Source organism: Penicillium brevicompactum (genome assembly GCF_028827555.1).
Source record: "Penicillium brevicompactum strain IBT 35665 chromosome Unknown utg000006l_segment0_segment0, whole genome shotgun sequence".
NCBI lineage: Eukaryota > Fungi > Ascomycota > Eurotiomycetes > Eurotiales > Aspergillaceae > Penicillium > Penicillium brevicompactum.
In genome coordinates this window covers 4,481,738-4,497,255 of record NW_026623209.1, presented here as the reverse complement: position 1 = coordinate 4,497,255, position 15,518 = coordinate 4,481,738, and the positions used below count along the sequence as shown (strand labels likewise).

General features: G+C 51.8%; 8 protein-coding genes across 8 annotated transcripts; 5 read left to right on the top strand and 3 right to left on the bottom strand.

Annotated features, from left to right (window-relative positions):
• Positions 1–189: 189 nt before the first annotated feature.
• N7506_009914 (putative spindle-pole body protein (Pcp1)) lies at positions 190–3,933 on the top strand (the record flags this gene model as incomplete). The annotated part of the gene is made up of 3 exons (XM_056959207.1): positions 190–750; positions 818–3,636; positions 3,693–3,933. The coding sequence occupies 3 exons, from the start codon at positions 190–192 to the stop codon at positions 3,931–3,933; spliced, it is 3,621 nt and encodes a 1,206-aa protein (XP_056808597.1).
• Positions 3,934–4,331: 398 nt separating this feature from the next.
• N7506_009913 (uncharacterized protein) lies at positions 4,332–5,018 on the bottom strand (the record flags this gene model as incomplete). Its single annotated transcript, XM_056959206.1, has 1 exon — positions 4,332–5,018. One exon carries the CDS (start codon positions 5,016–5,018, stop codon positions 4,332–4,334), a length of 687 nt encoding a protein of 228 aa, XP_056808596.1.
• Positions 5,019–5,798: 780 nt separating this feature from the next.
• Positions 5,799–7,327, bottom strand: N7506_009912 (AAA family ATPase VPS4; the record flags this gene model as incomplete). The annotated part of the gene is made up of 4 exons (XM_056959205.1): positions 5,799–6,020; positions 6,076–6,526; positions 6,581–6,916; positions 7,035–7,327. The coding sequence occupies 4 exons, from the start codon at positions 7,325–7,327 to the stop codon at positions 5,799–5,801; spliced, it is 1,302 nt and encodes a 433-aa protein (XP_056808595.1).
• Positions 7,328–7,494: 167 nt separating this feature from the next.
• Positions 7,495–8,246, top strand: N7506_009911 (tubulin-binding prefolding complex subunit YKE2; the record flags this gene model as incomplete). The annotated part of the gene is made up of 4 exons (XM_056959204.1): positions 7,495–7,690; positions 7,755–7,950; positions 8,017–8,077; positions 8,187–8,246. Coding segments are annotated over 4 exons (513 nt in total), but the record flags the coding sequence as incomplete, so codon positions are not given.
• Positions 8,247–8,640: 394 nt separating this feature from the next.
• Positions 8,641–10,383, bottom strand: N7506_009910 (phosphoglycerate mutase, 2,3-bisphosphoglycerate-independent; the record flags this gene model as incomplete). Its single annotated transcript, XM_056959203.1, has 4 exons — positions 8,641–8,848; positions 8,918–9,500; positions 9,557–10,331; positions 10,363–10,383. 4 exons carry the CDS (start codon positions 10,381–10,383, stop codon positions 8,641–8,643), a joined length of 1,587 nt encoding a protein of 528 aa, XP_056808593.1.
• Positions 10,384–11,028: 645 nt separating this feature from the next.
• Positions 11,029–11,583, top strand: N7506_009909 (mediator of RNA polymerase II transcription subunit 9; the record flags this gene model as incomplete). The annotated part of the gene is made up of 1 exon (XM_056959202.1): positions 11,029–11,583. The coding sequence occupies one exon, from the start codon at positions 11,029–11,031 to the stop codon at positions 11,581–11,583; it is 555 nt and encodes a 184-aa protein (XP_056808592.1).
• A 468-nt stretch (positions 11,584–12,051) lies between these two features.
• N7506_009908 (glycine hydroxymethyltransferase SHM2) lies at positions 12,052–13,610 on the top strand (the record flags this gene model as incomplete). Its single annotated transcript, XM_056959201.1, has 3 exons — positions 12,052–12,087; positions 12,147–12,197; positions 12,285–13,610. The coding sequence occupies 3 exons, from the start codon at positions 12,052–12,054 to the stop codon at positions 13,608–13,610; spliced, it is 1,413 nt and encodes a 470-aa protein (XP_056808591.1).
• Positions 13,611–14,265: 655 nt separating this feature from the next.
• N7506_009907 (AMMECR1 domain-containing protein) lies at positions 14,266–15,332 on the top strand (the record flags this gene model as incomplete). Its single annotated transcript, XM_056959200.1, has 2 exons — positions 14,266–14,786; positions 14,867–15,332. The coding sequence occupies 2 exons, from the start codon at positions 14,266–14,268 to the stop codon at positions 15,330–15,332; spliced, it is 987 nt and encodes a 328-aa protein (XP_056808590.1).
• Between the last annotated feature and the right edge of the window lie 186 nt (positions 15,333–15,518).

Sequence of the window (15,518 nt, the reverse complement as noted above, 5' to 3'; positions counted from 1 at the left end):
CGAGCATTCCGGACTCTTACTCGCTGATAGTAGCCCACCCACTAGTCCCAAATAGGTTAGAAATCAACAGACTGATGCGGATCTCCAAAACACGTCGAAACGTGCATTCATTCCATATCTTCGCTCCTGCCTCGAGAGTGATGGTCGGACGCTGAATGGATTTGGCCTATACTGTGTTCCACCGAAAACATGGCCTACCCTTACATTGACACACCACGGACGGAAATTGACGGGAACGCGACCTACCTCACCAACGGATTTCGCAGCGCGGGGCGACTTCACCTGTCTGCACTCGATTCTCTCGAAAATTCATTCCAAACGCCTTCGAAAGACAACGATGTGATAAAAGGGTTCGACAAACGCGTCACACCCCGCGCCGGTGCCGCCTCGAAATCGACCAGAAGCGCGTTGCGACATCTTCCAGCTGCAGGCCCTGGGAAGGGGGAATTTACACCTCTGATGAAAAGCGCCACGAAAAACAACTACATGAAGAACATGTCAGCTGCTAGAGGTGGAGACGGTCCCAAAACCCCGGGGTATCAACGAGAGACGTACCGCAGCAACGCTCACACGCCTGGTTTACCTGCGATGGATATGTCCGACATATATGAAGAAGACCGAACGATGGACGAGGCGACTCCTTTACCACATGCTGCAAGTAGCAGTGCGCAAAGTACACCTTTACCCGGACGCGACGCAGGACCACTAAGTGACGGTCATAATAATCTGTCCCTAAAAGAGCAGGCGATAGTAAGATTCTCAGTTTGCCCGCAGAGCCAGATTCAATTCGTCCGTAAGCTGACCCAAATTTAAATAGGCTCTTGACAAACTCAGCAAAGACAACTTCAACTTGAAGCTCAGGATCCACTTTATGGAGGAACAACTGCAAAAGGTCGGCCCTGAAACGAATAAAGAAGCCCTCAAGGAAAACACCGAGCTCAAAGTGCTAAAAACGACGATGCAACGCGATATTTCTCGATACAAGAAAAATCTCCAGCAAGCAGAGAAAGCTGCCGATGAATACCAAGTCCAGCTGGTAGAGCTACAGGGGAAGAGATGGCGCGAGCAAGCCGACCAGACAGTGCAGCGAGAGATGGACATGATGCGCGAAGAGCTTGAATCGCGGGACAATCAACTGCGCGAAACAAGCGAGGAGCTGCGATATCTCAAGGATTCTCAATCACAAGTGACCGAAAAGCTTCGAGACGAAATTGAAGATCTTGAAGCAAGCTCAAGGGAAAAAGATCGAGTTATCGAGGAGCGTGAAGAGGAGCTGGACGATTTGAGACGCAATGTCGAGGAAAATGGTGCAGCTTCAGAACTTCAGCAAGAACTCGATCGTGCCCGAGAGCAGATTCAAGAGCTGCAAGATAGTCTGGACCAAGCTCAGGCCGAGAGCAGGGAAGCAGACGTTGCCATGGGGCAGGCCGTGGAAGATAAAGAACGCGTCGAGGAGGATCTAAGAGAGCTGCAAGATGAAATGTCCAACAAGTCCTTCACGACAAAAGGATTAAGTCGCCAAATGGAGGAAAGGACAGAACAACTCGAGCAAGAGCTACGAGATCTACAACAAGAGAATAATGCTCTCAGAGTTGAGCTTGACAGCAAGACGAGCCATGTGACTCGCCTAGAAGAGCACCACCAAGCTCTTCAGCATGGCTTGGAAGACAACAACCACCTAATCAGAGATCTTGAGTCTGCTAAGCGAGATCGCGACCAAGCCCAACATGATTTGCACAGGACTTCCGTTCGACTACAAGAGACCTTGAATGAACTCCAACGCGAATCAGATGAAAAGGAACTTCTTCAAACTCGCCATCAAGCGTTGACCGATGAATCGGGCGGACTGCAAACTGAACTTGAGCGAGCTCAATCTAGAATCCGGGAGCTTCAGAAAGCCGTCAACGAGGCCACCACCCACGCCCAAGACGAAGGTCACAAACTCCACTGGCAGCACAAGATACAGGTCGAAAAGCTTCAAGAGGAGATTGAGAACCTTCAGCACGAGATTGAGGAGAAGGAGGGTCGGTTTGCAGTCGACCAAAGCCGATGGGAGAGCAGCAAACGGGCCCTGCAGTCTGAGAAAACATGGGCTGAAGGCCAAGTGGCCGACCTGCAACGGAAAATCGATACACTTCAAGAAGCCGGTAATACCTATACCACAAAGGAGTCGAGGCTGCAGGATGCCGTCGACAGCGAAAAGAAGCGGTCCACCCAAGAGAAGACTATGTTGCAACGCCAAATCCAAGACCTCAAGGATGATCTCGAAAGAACAAGGCGTGATCTTGATGGAAAGCGCGAAGAGCTCTTTGCAACCAAGGAGGAAGCCAGGTTATCGCGACGTGATCAAACTGCACTTGCAGAGAAAGTGCAGGCTTTGGAGGACGAGATCATCGTTCTTCAATCAACGCTGGCAGATGAACAAGAAATTGCGAAGGGTCGACAGAATGCAAGCCCTGATATGGACAAGAAGCTGGAGCAGTCTTTGGCTGAACGCCAGAAGCTTCGCGATCAACTTGCCAACGCCCATGTCGAGCTCTACGAGTTGCGCAATTCAGTACAGGAACTTGAGGCCGAACGCGACGAGCTCCATGCCCAACTCGACAAAGCACCGAACGCAGATGACACCACTCGCTTTGACCGCGAGAAGCTTGAACTGCGCAGAACGGTGACAAAGCTCGATAGCGATCTTAAAATCCTGCAAAACGCGAAAGCCTCCCTCGAAGAACAAATTGTGCTGGAGACTGAGCGATTTGCATCAGAGGAAGGCCGTCTTTCAGCTGAGATCGATCGTCTTCAGGACAAATTGCTTGCAGGCTCAGGCAACCGGGACCGGGAACTTACTTCAGCCAAGACTAAGGTACAACGCTTAGAGCGTCGTCTGCAGAGTCTTGAGGCTCTACTGGAACAGCAGCCTGCCATGGACACCGAGCAGTCTGGCGCACATGGCGATCTCTCTTTACTCCGCCAAAGCTTGGAGGAATCACGCAAACGCGAGAAGATTCTTCTTCACCGTGAATCCAAACAAAAGTCCTCGGCGCAAACTCACAAATCACGAGTTGATGAGTTGGAGAAGGAGCTTCACGATGCAATGATGAGAAAATTCGACCCAAATTCCCCGCAAAACTCACCGTCCAACAAGTTGCACGAGGAGTTGCGATCATTACGGAAGCAGGTAGCCGAAGCACACCGATCTCTGCAAGAGGCGAACAAGAAGAATCGTGACCTTGAACGTGCCGCCATGAAGGAGGAAGACCAGAAGGACTTCCATGAGTTGCTCAGGTCATCCACCCTCGAGGCCGAATCCTTGGCCCTCAAACTCTCCGAGCGTGAGGGACGTCTTACGGATTTGAAAACACACGTGCGCCGTATCCGTGAAGAAAGAGACGCCCACAAGCGCGAGGCTGAAGCGGCAACTAAGAACATCGATCTACTGCAAAGACGCCACGAAGAGAGCTTGGAGAAGAACTCTCTCAGCAAGTCCACCAACAAGACCAAGCACGAGAAGGAGATTCGAGGCCTAGGCAAAGAAATCATCTGGCTTCGCGCTCGCCTCCAGCGAGAGGAGAAGTTCCGTCGTGATCTTGCCTGGAGCAAGGGCTTAATGGAACTTGGTGAACGCGTCCGAGTAGCATGGTACGTTATCCCATCTTTACAAAATCCCATTCCCAACAAAGCTAACATTCACCCAGCAACGATGCCGATCTCCGTATGATCTCCGAGATGGGCGTGCAAGCCCGTGACCGGGCTCCTGTACGCACACCGCGCCACAAATTGAGATCCGCCATATCTATGGTGCGAGCCGCCGTCCGCATGAAGAATATGAGCAGTGATTGGAAGCGAACGAAGAAACTGGGCGAGGGCTTGAAGCGAGCCAAGACTGAAATGATCAAGCGGCGCGATGGCTCAAACAGAAGTCTGTTTGGCCAATAGTGAAAAAAGCCGTGTTGATATCATTCGTTGTGTTTTTGTCTCTTGTTTTTCCAGCGTCTCCCTGTCATGAAAGATTCCCCCGACATGTCTTGCAAGTATATGACTTTTGTCTTCCAAGGTTCGCGAAGCTTTGTCTCTTCCTATCTCACTTGTCTTTGCCGTTCCTTACTATGGCGTTAGAGGACTTGTACTTATTTGTTCAATCGATTGTTTACGGTCAACCTTGTGGTTCTAGAATTTGTCATCCAATTTATTAGGGCAGCGCATTGGGTATTGACTTAGGGTTTTCATTGTTACAAGGGTTGGCGGATAAGAATATGATCTAAGAGCTGACAGTTTCGACCATAGGTATCTCCCCTTCTCGTGATCGTATACCCCCATACCTCACATCTTGGCGTTCACTCTGAGAGAACATCTTTAGACTTGTCCTTCTCCCCACGCTTCTGATCATTTGATCCTTCCAAGCCCTTTATGGCAGATAATATTTGTGATCGAGCTTCCCTTCGTCTTTTGTTGTGCGAATCGCGGCACTTCTTACATTGTCGGGTCAGGCCTTTGACATGCTCCGAGACAAATTCGCTGGGAGGGCGCTTTCTACGGCAGTGGGTGCATTCTCTCAAAGAGACTTCTGGCGATGGTTGTGTGGTTGGTTCCTGAGGTGTTGTATTTGAAGTAGGAACAGATTCCGCAGGAGGATCTGACGATGATAGCGCGGTTGAATCCTGATGTATGAGATCCGAAGCGGCACTAGAGCTTGCAGCAGAACTGGACGATAATACCGTGGTGTATTCTCGAAATATAGCATCATCCAAAGTGAGAGTAGAGCCCGCAGGAGGATCCGACGATGGTAGCGCGGCTGATCCCTGGGCCTCAGGTATAGGATTCAAAGCGGAACCAGAGCCCGCAAGAGGATCTGATGACGACTGACTAGGACCAGAGACCTGTTGAGGTGCGGTGGATTGTGGTGTTTCGATGGGACATAGGCAAAGGGCGCAGCTCTTTGTCTGACTGCTCTCTCCGCCAGTCAACGAGAAGAAATCGGCGGCAAGCGTGGAGTTGCATTGGGGACATGCCTGTTCAGACATGTTCAATATTGATCCAGCGAAGAATGAGATGAAGACTGGAAATGAGATACATTTCAAGAGAACAGGAAGCTTCCTCAGTCTGTGACTGGTTCTCTGGAAGGAGCGACTGAGCCAAGAGGAGCAGGTTCGTTTCTGTTGTTTCCCCGTTGCGAAGACTGCCTTCTTGCTCTTGTAGTTGACTAGCTCCTTGGCCTCTCAACTGGGTAGTCTTTCCAAGGGTTTCCAAGGCTGTTCCACGAGACTTTTCTGATATCTTTTCTGGTGGTATTCTCGATGTCATTCTGGTGGGTTCTCGAATTGTCTTTTACAACTTTTGGAACAGTTGGCGAGGTCGTGTTGACAGCCCTTAGGTCTTTAGCTGGTACTTCAAGTTCGACACTCAAAACTCAGTGCGCCCAAGACAAGATGTATGTAGCATTCACGCTATTATGATATGGACAACCGCGAGGAATGACGCACAAGATATTTGCTCAGTAAACGCCCAGCCGGCCAAAGGTAATCGATAGACGCTTCTAAACACCGAACTCTTCGAAGACACCGACCAAAATTACAGCAAAACGAGATGAAGCAAACATTGACATGAAAACGTGAAACAAACATATAATAAGATGCAGACTGTAGGCATAAGCGCAAAACGTTCCGGCTTTTCTCCATGCTGGACGGGCAAAAAAAAAAAAAAACAAACCCACGTCTCTGCTGTCGGGAAGACGGCCAAAACAAGGCCGGGGCATCAAACAGTTCACGTGAAACCCATTCGATGATATGCGGGGATGATCTAGCTCATGCGCCTTCGCTGCCAAATTCGAGGGTCCATTCTGAGTTCCTGGTAAGATCCTCGCCGCTGACGGTTGGGCGGGAGTTCTTAACCGCCTTGATGAAATCTTTGAGAACCAGAGGTGGCTCCAAGAGTTGGTCTGCTTCGACGTTGAGCCAGCTCATCTCCACTGCCCCCGCATCCCCTGGCGAGCAAGGGGTGAGTTTCTCTGCGCCTTCAACGAGGACCTGTGATAGACCATATGAGTTAGTGAGAAGACTGATGAGAACTGGGTAAACGTACCTTCTTATAATGTGTTGCTCCTTGGATCTTGCGAATCGGCTGCATCAGTGCATCCTGAACAGCGATACTGATATCACTACCTGAGTAGCCTTCGCTCAGATCTGCCAATTGGCGATAGTCGGCCTGGGTCATTTGACAGGGCGTCGATCCAACAGCAAGCGAGAACATCTTGCTTCGGGCATTGACATCCGGCAAACTGATATGTACTCGTCGCTGGAATCGTCTCCGGATCGCAGCATCGAGTTGCCAAGGAATGTTGGTAGCACCCAGAATCAGAACACCCTTTGAGTCATTACCGACACCGTCCATCTGCACAAGTAATTCGGTTTTGATACGCCGTGAAGCTTCAGATTCTCCCTCGCCACGCGGTCCGCACAGCGCATCAACTTCATCAATGAAGATAATCGCAGGCTTGTTTTCACGGGCCATGTTAAACAATTGCTTTACGAGTCTAGACAAAGATTAGTATGTGTATACAATCCTGCGAATCAAGATACTGCCTTACCTTTCACTCTCACCCATCCACTTGGAGACCAAGTCACTACTGCTGACGCTGAAGAACGTGCTGTTTGCCTCGGTTGCAACGGCCTTGGCGAGGTACGACTTTCCTGTACCCGGAGGGCCATACAGCAAGATACCCTTCCATGGTTGGCGCTTGCCAGTGAACAAGTGTGGGAACTTGATGGGAAGAATGACCGCTTCCTTCAAAGCTTCCTTTGCATTTTCCAGACCAGCAACGTCCTCCCACTTCACATTTGGTTTGTCTGACAAGATAGCACCCTGGAGCGCGTTCCGAAGCTTCTTGGCATCCGCATCTTCGCCGTTATCGTCGTCTTCCTTCCTGTACATTCATATGTTGTTAGCGCAGATCAGCATACAACGAGGTAATGATTACTGATTTCCAAAAAGGAAATCAAACACAACGTCCGGGGCATGGATATAGAATATTCAAAACATACCCTCCCTTCCCATTACCCTGCGCCACCTTGCCATTTGCGCCAACTGCGCTCGGCTTTTTGCGATCCTCTGCCAGGTGGTTTTTGAGCTTCTCGGCGCGATCCATATACTCGCCGGCCTTGGAGCGAATCATTTCCTTGGACTTGGGGTTCTTCTCCCATTTCAAGGCCAGCATGAACAACTCCAGTGCGGAGTAGTAGGTCTGATAAGCCTTTTCGTACTCGCCGTTGTTGTCATCCTCAATAGCCTTCTTGACCGTATCGATCGCGCGGCCCAGGAAGTCCGTATTACTCATAATGGCGAAGATTCGGTGTTCTGTTTTGCTCCGGAGAGGTTGTGGCAAGTCGACCGCGGAGGCAGAGGTGATAAAGCGGGGAGAGGGGAACAAGGGTTAGGTGAGAGGCCAAGGTCGGGGTGATAGGCAGCGGGCAAGGGAAAATAAAAGACTGAGGCTTTCTAGGCGCAAATAGAGACAGCAAGGACACAGCAGCCCTAAGATCGAGGGTTGATGGAATTGGAGGGGAATTGGAGAGAGGAAGTTGTTTACGGGCGGGCAGTTGGATTGATTTTCCCTCCTCTCACTTCACCACCAAATTCATCATGGACCCCCAAAAACAGCTCCAGGCACTTTCAGAAGAGTTCCAAGGACTCCAGAACGGTATGTGTGTTTCTATATGAGATGCAATCGCACGATCAGCGACTGACTTTTCGCGCGCGCCCAGAGCTCGAGGGTCTGGTAGACGCTCGCCAGAAGCTTGAATCGCAGCAGCAAGAGAACGAGGGCGTGCAAACCGAGTTTGCCGGTCTGGATGAGGAATCCAAAATCTACAAGCTTGTCGGCCCTGTGTTGCTGCAGCAAGACAAGAGCGAGGCCACCATGGCCGTGAACGGTCGACTCGAGTTCATTGAGAAGGAAATGTCAGTGCTGATGGCCTTCCGGAATCTCCATGCGCACTGGAGGGACTTGTGCTAACAGAGCTACAGCAAGCGAATTGAAAGCGAGATCGATGCGACACAGACGAAGAGCGAGACCAAGCGCACAGAGGTAACTACCCCACCATCAGCATACACTTCCTTCGAATTGTCTATGCTGTTTCGCTCGCTCGCACCATAGCGTACTACGACGTGGCCTTATGATACTAACTTGCTTATAGATTATTCAGTTGCAAAGTCAGGCCCAGCAACAAGCTGCCGCCGCCGGGGCCTCCGCATGAGTTCGAATATCAAATGACGCTTGGCCAAAAAGGACATTCCAACCAAACCACAGCCGACTTGCTATGATTCAGTCCCACAAAAGTGAACAGATACTTTTGTGAGAGGAGGACGCAGCATCATGCATGCCGAGGAGCAAGGGCGTGGACGTCGAGTCGCTCTAAGGAGTTTGGGGGGTACTTCGAATGACGCATGGAACAGGCTCACAATACATATACCCTCAAAACTTTAATGAAAACATAGAAATGATCAACCGATTGTCGGGTATCGCAGTGTATCATGTCAGCTACTTGGTAGACCTCAGCGCATGGTATTACTATAACGCAGACAATGTGCATATTCACAGAATTCTATTCATCAACTCATATCTAAACGTGCATGTGTGCAAAGTTTTATTTAGGCCTTGACGAGCAAGTTCTCGCCGGTCATTTCCTCGGGCTGCTCAATGCCCATAGCGGCCAGAACAGTGGGCGCAACGTCACCCAAGACACCACCCTTCTTGAGGCTCCAGCTCTCGGGGGCGTTGGCCATGACGAAGGGAACCTTGTTGAGAGTGTGAGAGGTCTTGGGGGTGCCCTTCTCGTTGATCATCTCCTCGGCGTTTCTAGTTTTGCAAAGTCAGCGAGTGATTCCTCTTGATGTTGAATTGTTATGGGTTCACTGAGAAACTTACCCGTGGTCGGCGGTGATGAAGAGAACGTAGTTGTTCTTCTTGCAGGACTCGTAGATCTCACCAATAGCCTTATCAGTGGCAGCAACACCCTGGATAGCGGCCTCGTACACGCCAGTGTGGCCAACCATATCGGGAGGAGCGAAGTTGTTCATGACAAAGTCAAAGTTGTTCTCGCTAAGACGCTCAGACATCTTGGTGCCAACAGCGGCAGCGCTCATCTTGGGGTCAAGATCGTAGGTAGCAACCTTGGGCGAGGGGATCATGTCACGGGTCTCGCCGGGGAAGTCCTTCTCGATACCACCGTTGAAGAAGAAAGTGACGTGAGCGTACTTCTCGGTCTCAGCAATGTGGCACTGCTTGAGGTTCTTCTTGCCGAGCCACTCGGCCAGAACGTTACCCATGTGCTGAGGGGGGAAGGCAACATCGAAGGTGTAATCGGTCTTGTACTGAGTCATGGTGGTGAGGGAGGTGTTCTTGGGGTAGGGGAAGTCAGGGCGGGGAGAACGGTCGTAATCACCCAGCAGCTGGGTGATTTCACGAACACGGTCAGAGCGGTAGTTGAAGAAGAAGAGGGTATCGTCATCTACAAGAGAAAGTCAGTTCTGTTGGGCTTGAATTGTGTGTACAGGTCAAACTTACCCTGGATACGGCGCTCCTTGCCGCCAACAATGATAGGCTTCAAGAACTCGTCGTTCTCCTTCTTCTCGTAGCGCTCCTTGATGGTCTGGAGAGGGTCCGAGCTGTCCTCGCCCTCACCGGTAACCAGACCCTTGAGGCCGACCTCAACACGCTCCCAGCGCTTGTCGCGGTCCATGATGTAGTAGCGACCGACGACGGTGGCAACAGCACCGAGACCAATCTGCTTGGTCTTCTCGAGCAGCTGCTGCATGAACTTGTCAGCGCTCTTGGGGTCGGTGTCACGACCATCAGCGAAGAAGTGAATGTAGACCTCGGGGATCTTCATCTCCTTGGCGACATCGAGCAAGGCAAACAGGTGGGTGATGTTCGAGTGAACACCACCGTCGGAGACCAGACCCAGAAGGTGCAGACGTCCATTGCCTTCCTTAGCACGGGTGAAGGACTTGACCACGCTGGGAACCTTGCCCATCTCACCCTTCTTGAGGGTCTGGTCAATGCGGACACTGTCCTGCCAGACAACACGGCCGGCACCGATGTTCAAGTGACCGACTTCACTGTTGCCCATCAGGCCCTCGGGGAGACCAACAGCGAGGGAGCAGGCATCGAGCTCAGAGTAACCCTGGGCGGTCTTGGAGTTGGCCTCGGCGAAGCCGGACATATGCGGGGTCTCGGCGGCAGCGATGGCATCTCCCTGGGGTGGGGAGTTGGGGCCTGCAACACCCCAGCCATCGATGACAACTGCAAGGTTCGTATTAGCTGGGCTGGCTTTGGGGACCTGGGTGGTAGTCGATCATACTCAAAGCGACTTTCTGGTCGACAGTAGCCATAGTGGGGTAATGGACTATATCACTAAAATGACACAACCAGGATCAATTGCTGAAAATAGGAAAAGAGAACCGTAGATGAGAATCAGCACTTACCCTTTGGATAGTTGAACGAGAAAAAGGAGAGAACAGACGCAGAAAAAGGCCCGCCGGTGAAGGAGGGGTTACAAAATCGGGTGGCCGGTGACGTCGGCTCCCTCCACGGCTTTTTGATACTTCCCGTGGACCAACGCTTGGCTTATGAGAGACTTCAGATTTGCAATACTCTACTAGCAGTAGCTGGAGCTATCTTTCCGAGTAGCTTGTCTTGTGGAACTGTTCAATCTTTACTCTGTACTATCATACTGAATACATAGGTGGAATTTGTACTGCCTTCACCTAACGAGCTTATACATTCCTGCGTGGTGCTTAATCTGTATAAGACCAAAATGACATGCCATGAAGTAACATTCCGTATGATCATCATGCCACTCCGAGTCTACTTCGACATGGCCACTTTTGTATTGACAAAGGCGGAGAAAGGCGGTATCTCGGGTCCATTGGAAACTGACAGCTCCCCGACTTCTCCCTAAAAACTTACCCTATCCCGGGTTCTGATCGTTCCTCAGATATCTTCCCTCGGGTGACTGTTAGTCAAACATCCCCAGAATGGCGTCTCGGTCCCCGACAGTAGGCACCCCGATGCTGAAATCATCGGTTGCGCCGGAGACACCCTTGAAAGACGCGCCAGCAGCGCCCCAAACAGTGCCCTTCCCTTCACCACAGACCTTCGAGATTATTCCACCACTACACGGGATTCTGCTTCGTCTGCTTTCGCCCAAAGATCCCTCAGCTGGTGCATCGGGCGCATCCGGAAACGCGACAGGAGCTTCGACCGAGCCTGGCCAGTCACAAAGTCAACAGCCAACCTCAGGCGTACACGATAGCGTTAATAATGGCCATACTACAGCTTCGCAGGCTGTGCCAGATGTCTCCATGCTCGACCCGAGTGCGCACCCGCCGCTTGACGTGAAGAACTTGCCTACGGAGACCAGCTCTGTGAAGATTCGAATCCAAAAGGCTCGGACGGTTGTCGAGGGCCTGCCCGATGTACACCGGTCCGTTGAAGACCAGCAAAAGGAAATTGCAGAATTGGAGAACCACATGAGCCGACTACGCTCTGTCATCTCCGATTTTGGAACGCGGGCAGCAAACGCGACATGAGGACACCCCGAGGACAACCCGAGGACCGTGGGAGCTTACGCTCTCGCATACAGACAGGAAAATAGGGCCATAATGGGAAACCCAAGCCCGCCCGTTCCTGCGGGACTTCCGTGAATTCTTTTTTGGAGGGGGCGTTTATCAACAGGAGATACCCCGGAGTTTCTAGCGAATATTTCAAGATACCAAAAACGTGCAACTTCAGAATCCAATCCCAATTCTATCAAGCTCAAGACTGAAATTCGCCACGATCCAAGCTATACGGATCAACCTTGGGAGACTTTACAATTTTGATGAGCTAAAACTTAATCCGGGTCCGATATCGTTCTCGTTCTTTTGGACGCCTCAGGCATATCCGCAGATCCCTCCCCCACCACCTCGATTTCTTTTTTCTTCTCTTCCCCTCCTCATCCTCATTTTAATCTTTTCTGCTTCTCTGTTTATCCGGAAAACAGATTATAATCCTTCATCATGTCTACCTACGCTCTCTCCGATGCCCACCGGGACGTGAGTTTCCCTTCAGCACATGTTTCCGCCACAGACCATTGACTCATACTTCTTGACAGCAAATGCACAACTCCCTCGTGGCCAGCGACCCTGAGGTCGCTGCCATCATGGTACGTTTAAGATTGGCATCAATTGAACCTTCAATTGGATGCATCCCTCTCAGAAGCCTACTTTTACTAACATACATTCCTCTATAGGAGAAGGAAATCCAGCGCCAGCGTGAGTCGATCGTCCTGATCGCCTCCGAGAACTTCACTTCCCGTGCTGTCTTCGACGCTCTTGGTTCCCCCATGTGTAACAAGTACTCCGAGGGTTACCCTGGTGCTCGTTACTACGGTGGCAACCAGCACATTGACGCCATTGAGATCACCTGCCAGCAGCGTGCTCTCAAGGCCTTCAACCTTGACAACTCCAAGTGGGGTGTCAACGTCCAGTGCCTTTCCGGCAGCCCTGCCAACCTGCAGGTCTACCAGGCTCTCATGCGCCCCCACGACCGCCTGATGGGTCTTGACCTCCCCCACGGTGGTCACTTGTCCCACGGTTACCAGACCCCCGCCAAGAAGATCTCTGCTGTCTCCACCTACTTCGAGACCTTCCCCTACCGTGTTGACCTCGAGACCGGTATCATCGACTACGACACCCTTGAGCGTAACGCCGAGATGTACCGCCCCAAGTGCCTGGTCGCCGGTACCTCCGCTTACTGCCGTCTGATTGACTACAAGCGCATGCGCGAGATCGCCGACAAGGTCGGTGCTTACCTCATTGTCGACATGGCTCACATCTCCGGTCTGATCGCCGCTGGTGTCATCCCCTCTCCCTTCGAGTACGCCGATGTCGTCACCACCACCACCCACAAGTCCCTCCGTGGTCCCCGTGGTGCCATGATCTTCTTCCGCAAGGGTGTCCGCGGCCAGGACAAGGCTGGCAAGGACATCCTTTACGACCTCGAGAACCCCATCAACTTCTCCGTCTTCCCTGGACACCAGGGTGGCCCCCACAACCACACCATCACCGCTCTGGCTGTTGCCCTCAAGCAGGTTGACACCCCTGAGTTCAAGCAGTACCAGGCCCAGGTCATCAAGAACGCCAAGGCCCTCGAGAACGAGTTCAAGACCCTCGGCCACAAGCTCGTCTCTGACGGTACCGACAGCCACATGGTCCTCGTCGACCTCCGCGCCAAGGCCCTCGACGGTGCCCGTGTCGAGGCTGTTCTCGAGCAGATCAACATTGCCTGCAACAAGAACTCCATCCCCGGTGACAAGTCCGCCCTCACTCCTTGCGGTATCCGCATCGGTGCCCCCGCCATGTCTTCCCGTGGCATGGGTGAGGAGGACTTCAAGCGCATTGCCCGCTACATCGACCAGACCATCACTCTCTGCAAGAAGATCCAGGGTGAGCTTCCCAAGGAGGCCAACAAGCTCAAGGACTTCAAGGCCAAGGTCTCCGATGACAGCGTCCCCGAGATCCTCGCTCTCCGCAAGGAGGTTGCCGAGTGGGCCAGCGCCTTCCCTCTGCCCGTCTAAATTAGCAGGCCGAGCATGAGTACGGAAAAAGAAGCGGGGTGTGTGCACCCCACGAATTCAACATCAATCCGTACAACCAAAAATCAATTTTACGAGTGCGTTCTTAGGGGTTAAATATCGGACTGTTTTTTCAACCAGAGGTCATTGGGATATGGGATATGTTTTTTGCATGTGAAACGAGCACTTGTTTTTGATTTGTTTTTCGGCGACTGAGCACTCGCACTTAACGACGGTGCTCGGATTATTTCAAGGAAAAGCTCACTGAGCGTCCTATGTACATTCTACAATCTGTTCTCAACACTAGGATCTATAGAATCCAAAGGGCTATTTTCCTTCATTATATAAGGTCGTCACGTGCAGTCCCCCTCTTTCCTTGGTTCTATCCTTTTTTTCTATTGGGCTTCGTTTCCAAGGTTGCTTCTAGACCTTGTCCTTTTCTCTCCCTCTTTGCTTCGACTTATCCCTGCATTGCATTCTGTCTTCCTGTTGCTTGCTGGCCCCTTCAGAGTTGCCTTAGCCTTCCCAGGTTGGATCATCAGAGTCGTCTGCTCGATAAGGCAGTATCTTATCGGACAATCGCGGAGGCCTTCTACGTCACACCCGTTCTTGAATCTGAGTGCATCCTTTGAACTGCTTGCAAGAACTTTGTGTCAGCATGGCCACTCCAGCGCAGTGCTATTATTGCTTTGAGGTGCTCTTCGCTTCATTTGAAGGCCGCGAGCCTACCACTCTGGCAGCCGTAGAAGCCCTCTGGGAGCAACACGAGCAAACTAAGAAACTATCGGATCTTGAAGACCAGCTCGAGACAGACACAGAGCAACTGTCCGTAACCGAGGACGAAGATGCCTCCCAGTTGAGTAGTCCGCCTCAGAGGCTGCAGATCCCCCGCGTCAGCCGTCTCCAAGGTGAATTGTCCGCCTCGTCCAGCACAGCCACGACACCGTCGTCTGCGTCCAATACGTCAGCCAATTCATTCCAGTCGAGCTCTACAAGTATCACCACCCCAGGCTCAGCCTCGGCAACCCAGTCTCAGCTGCGATCGCCTGATCAGCGATATCCCCTGTTCGTAACATGGAACACTCTGTCACGCAGTGGAAACAAGTCCCTTCGTGGATGCATAGGCACCTTTGAAGGACAGGACCTTGCAGCGGGGTTGAAGTCCTACGCTTTGACCTCGTACGTGGTTTTTCCATAACTTGTGGCTCGACGAACGCCGTCACCTCGCACCTGAACTAACCCCGTTCCTTGAATTCTAGGGCCTTTGATGATACTCGCTTCTCTCCCATTCCCAAATCCCTTCTCCCCTCACTTTCATGTTCTCTCACTCTTCTGAGCTCCTTTGAGCCGTGCACAAATGCCATGGACTGGACATTAGGAACTCACGGCCTACGCATATCATTTGTTCACCGTGGTCGTCGGTACGGCGCCACCTATCTCCCGGATGTCGCTGTAGAACAGGGCTGGACCAAAGAAGAGACCGTTGAGAGTCTGATGCGCAAGGCAGGTTGGGATGGCGGCGGTGGTAGCGCGGCACGAAGACTCCTTCGGGGTGCAGCGAGTGGTAACTCTAGCGCAACCAAGCCTTGGGATCAAGTCTCCGATTTCAGAACCGTCAGGTATCAGGGTCTCAAGGCGAGCGCTAACTATGCGGAGTGGCAAGACTGGCGGGACTGGGTTCTCTCTCTAGACGATGGGGCAGAGATATTGCGCGGATCAGAGTGATTCGGGCTGCTTTTCTAGACCACTTTGTTTGTTTTACGCTGGCGTTTTAAGTAGGCTTACGGAGTAATGATAACGAGCATAATATTTTTCTCCCTCCCTCCCTCTCTCTCTCTCTCTCTCTCTCTCTCTCTCTCTCTCTCTCTCTCTCTCTCTACCACCACCACCTTCCCTTTTCGGAACTAGACA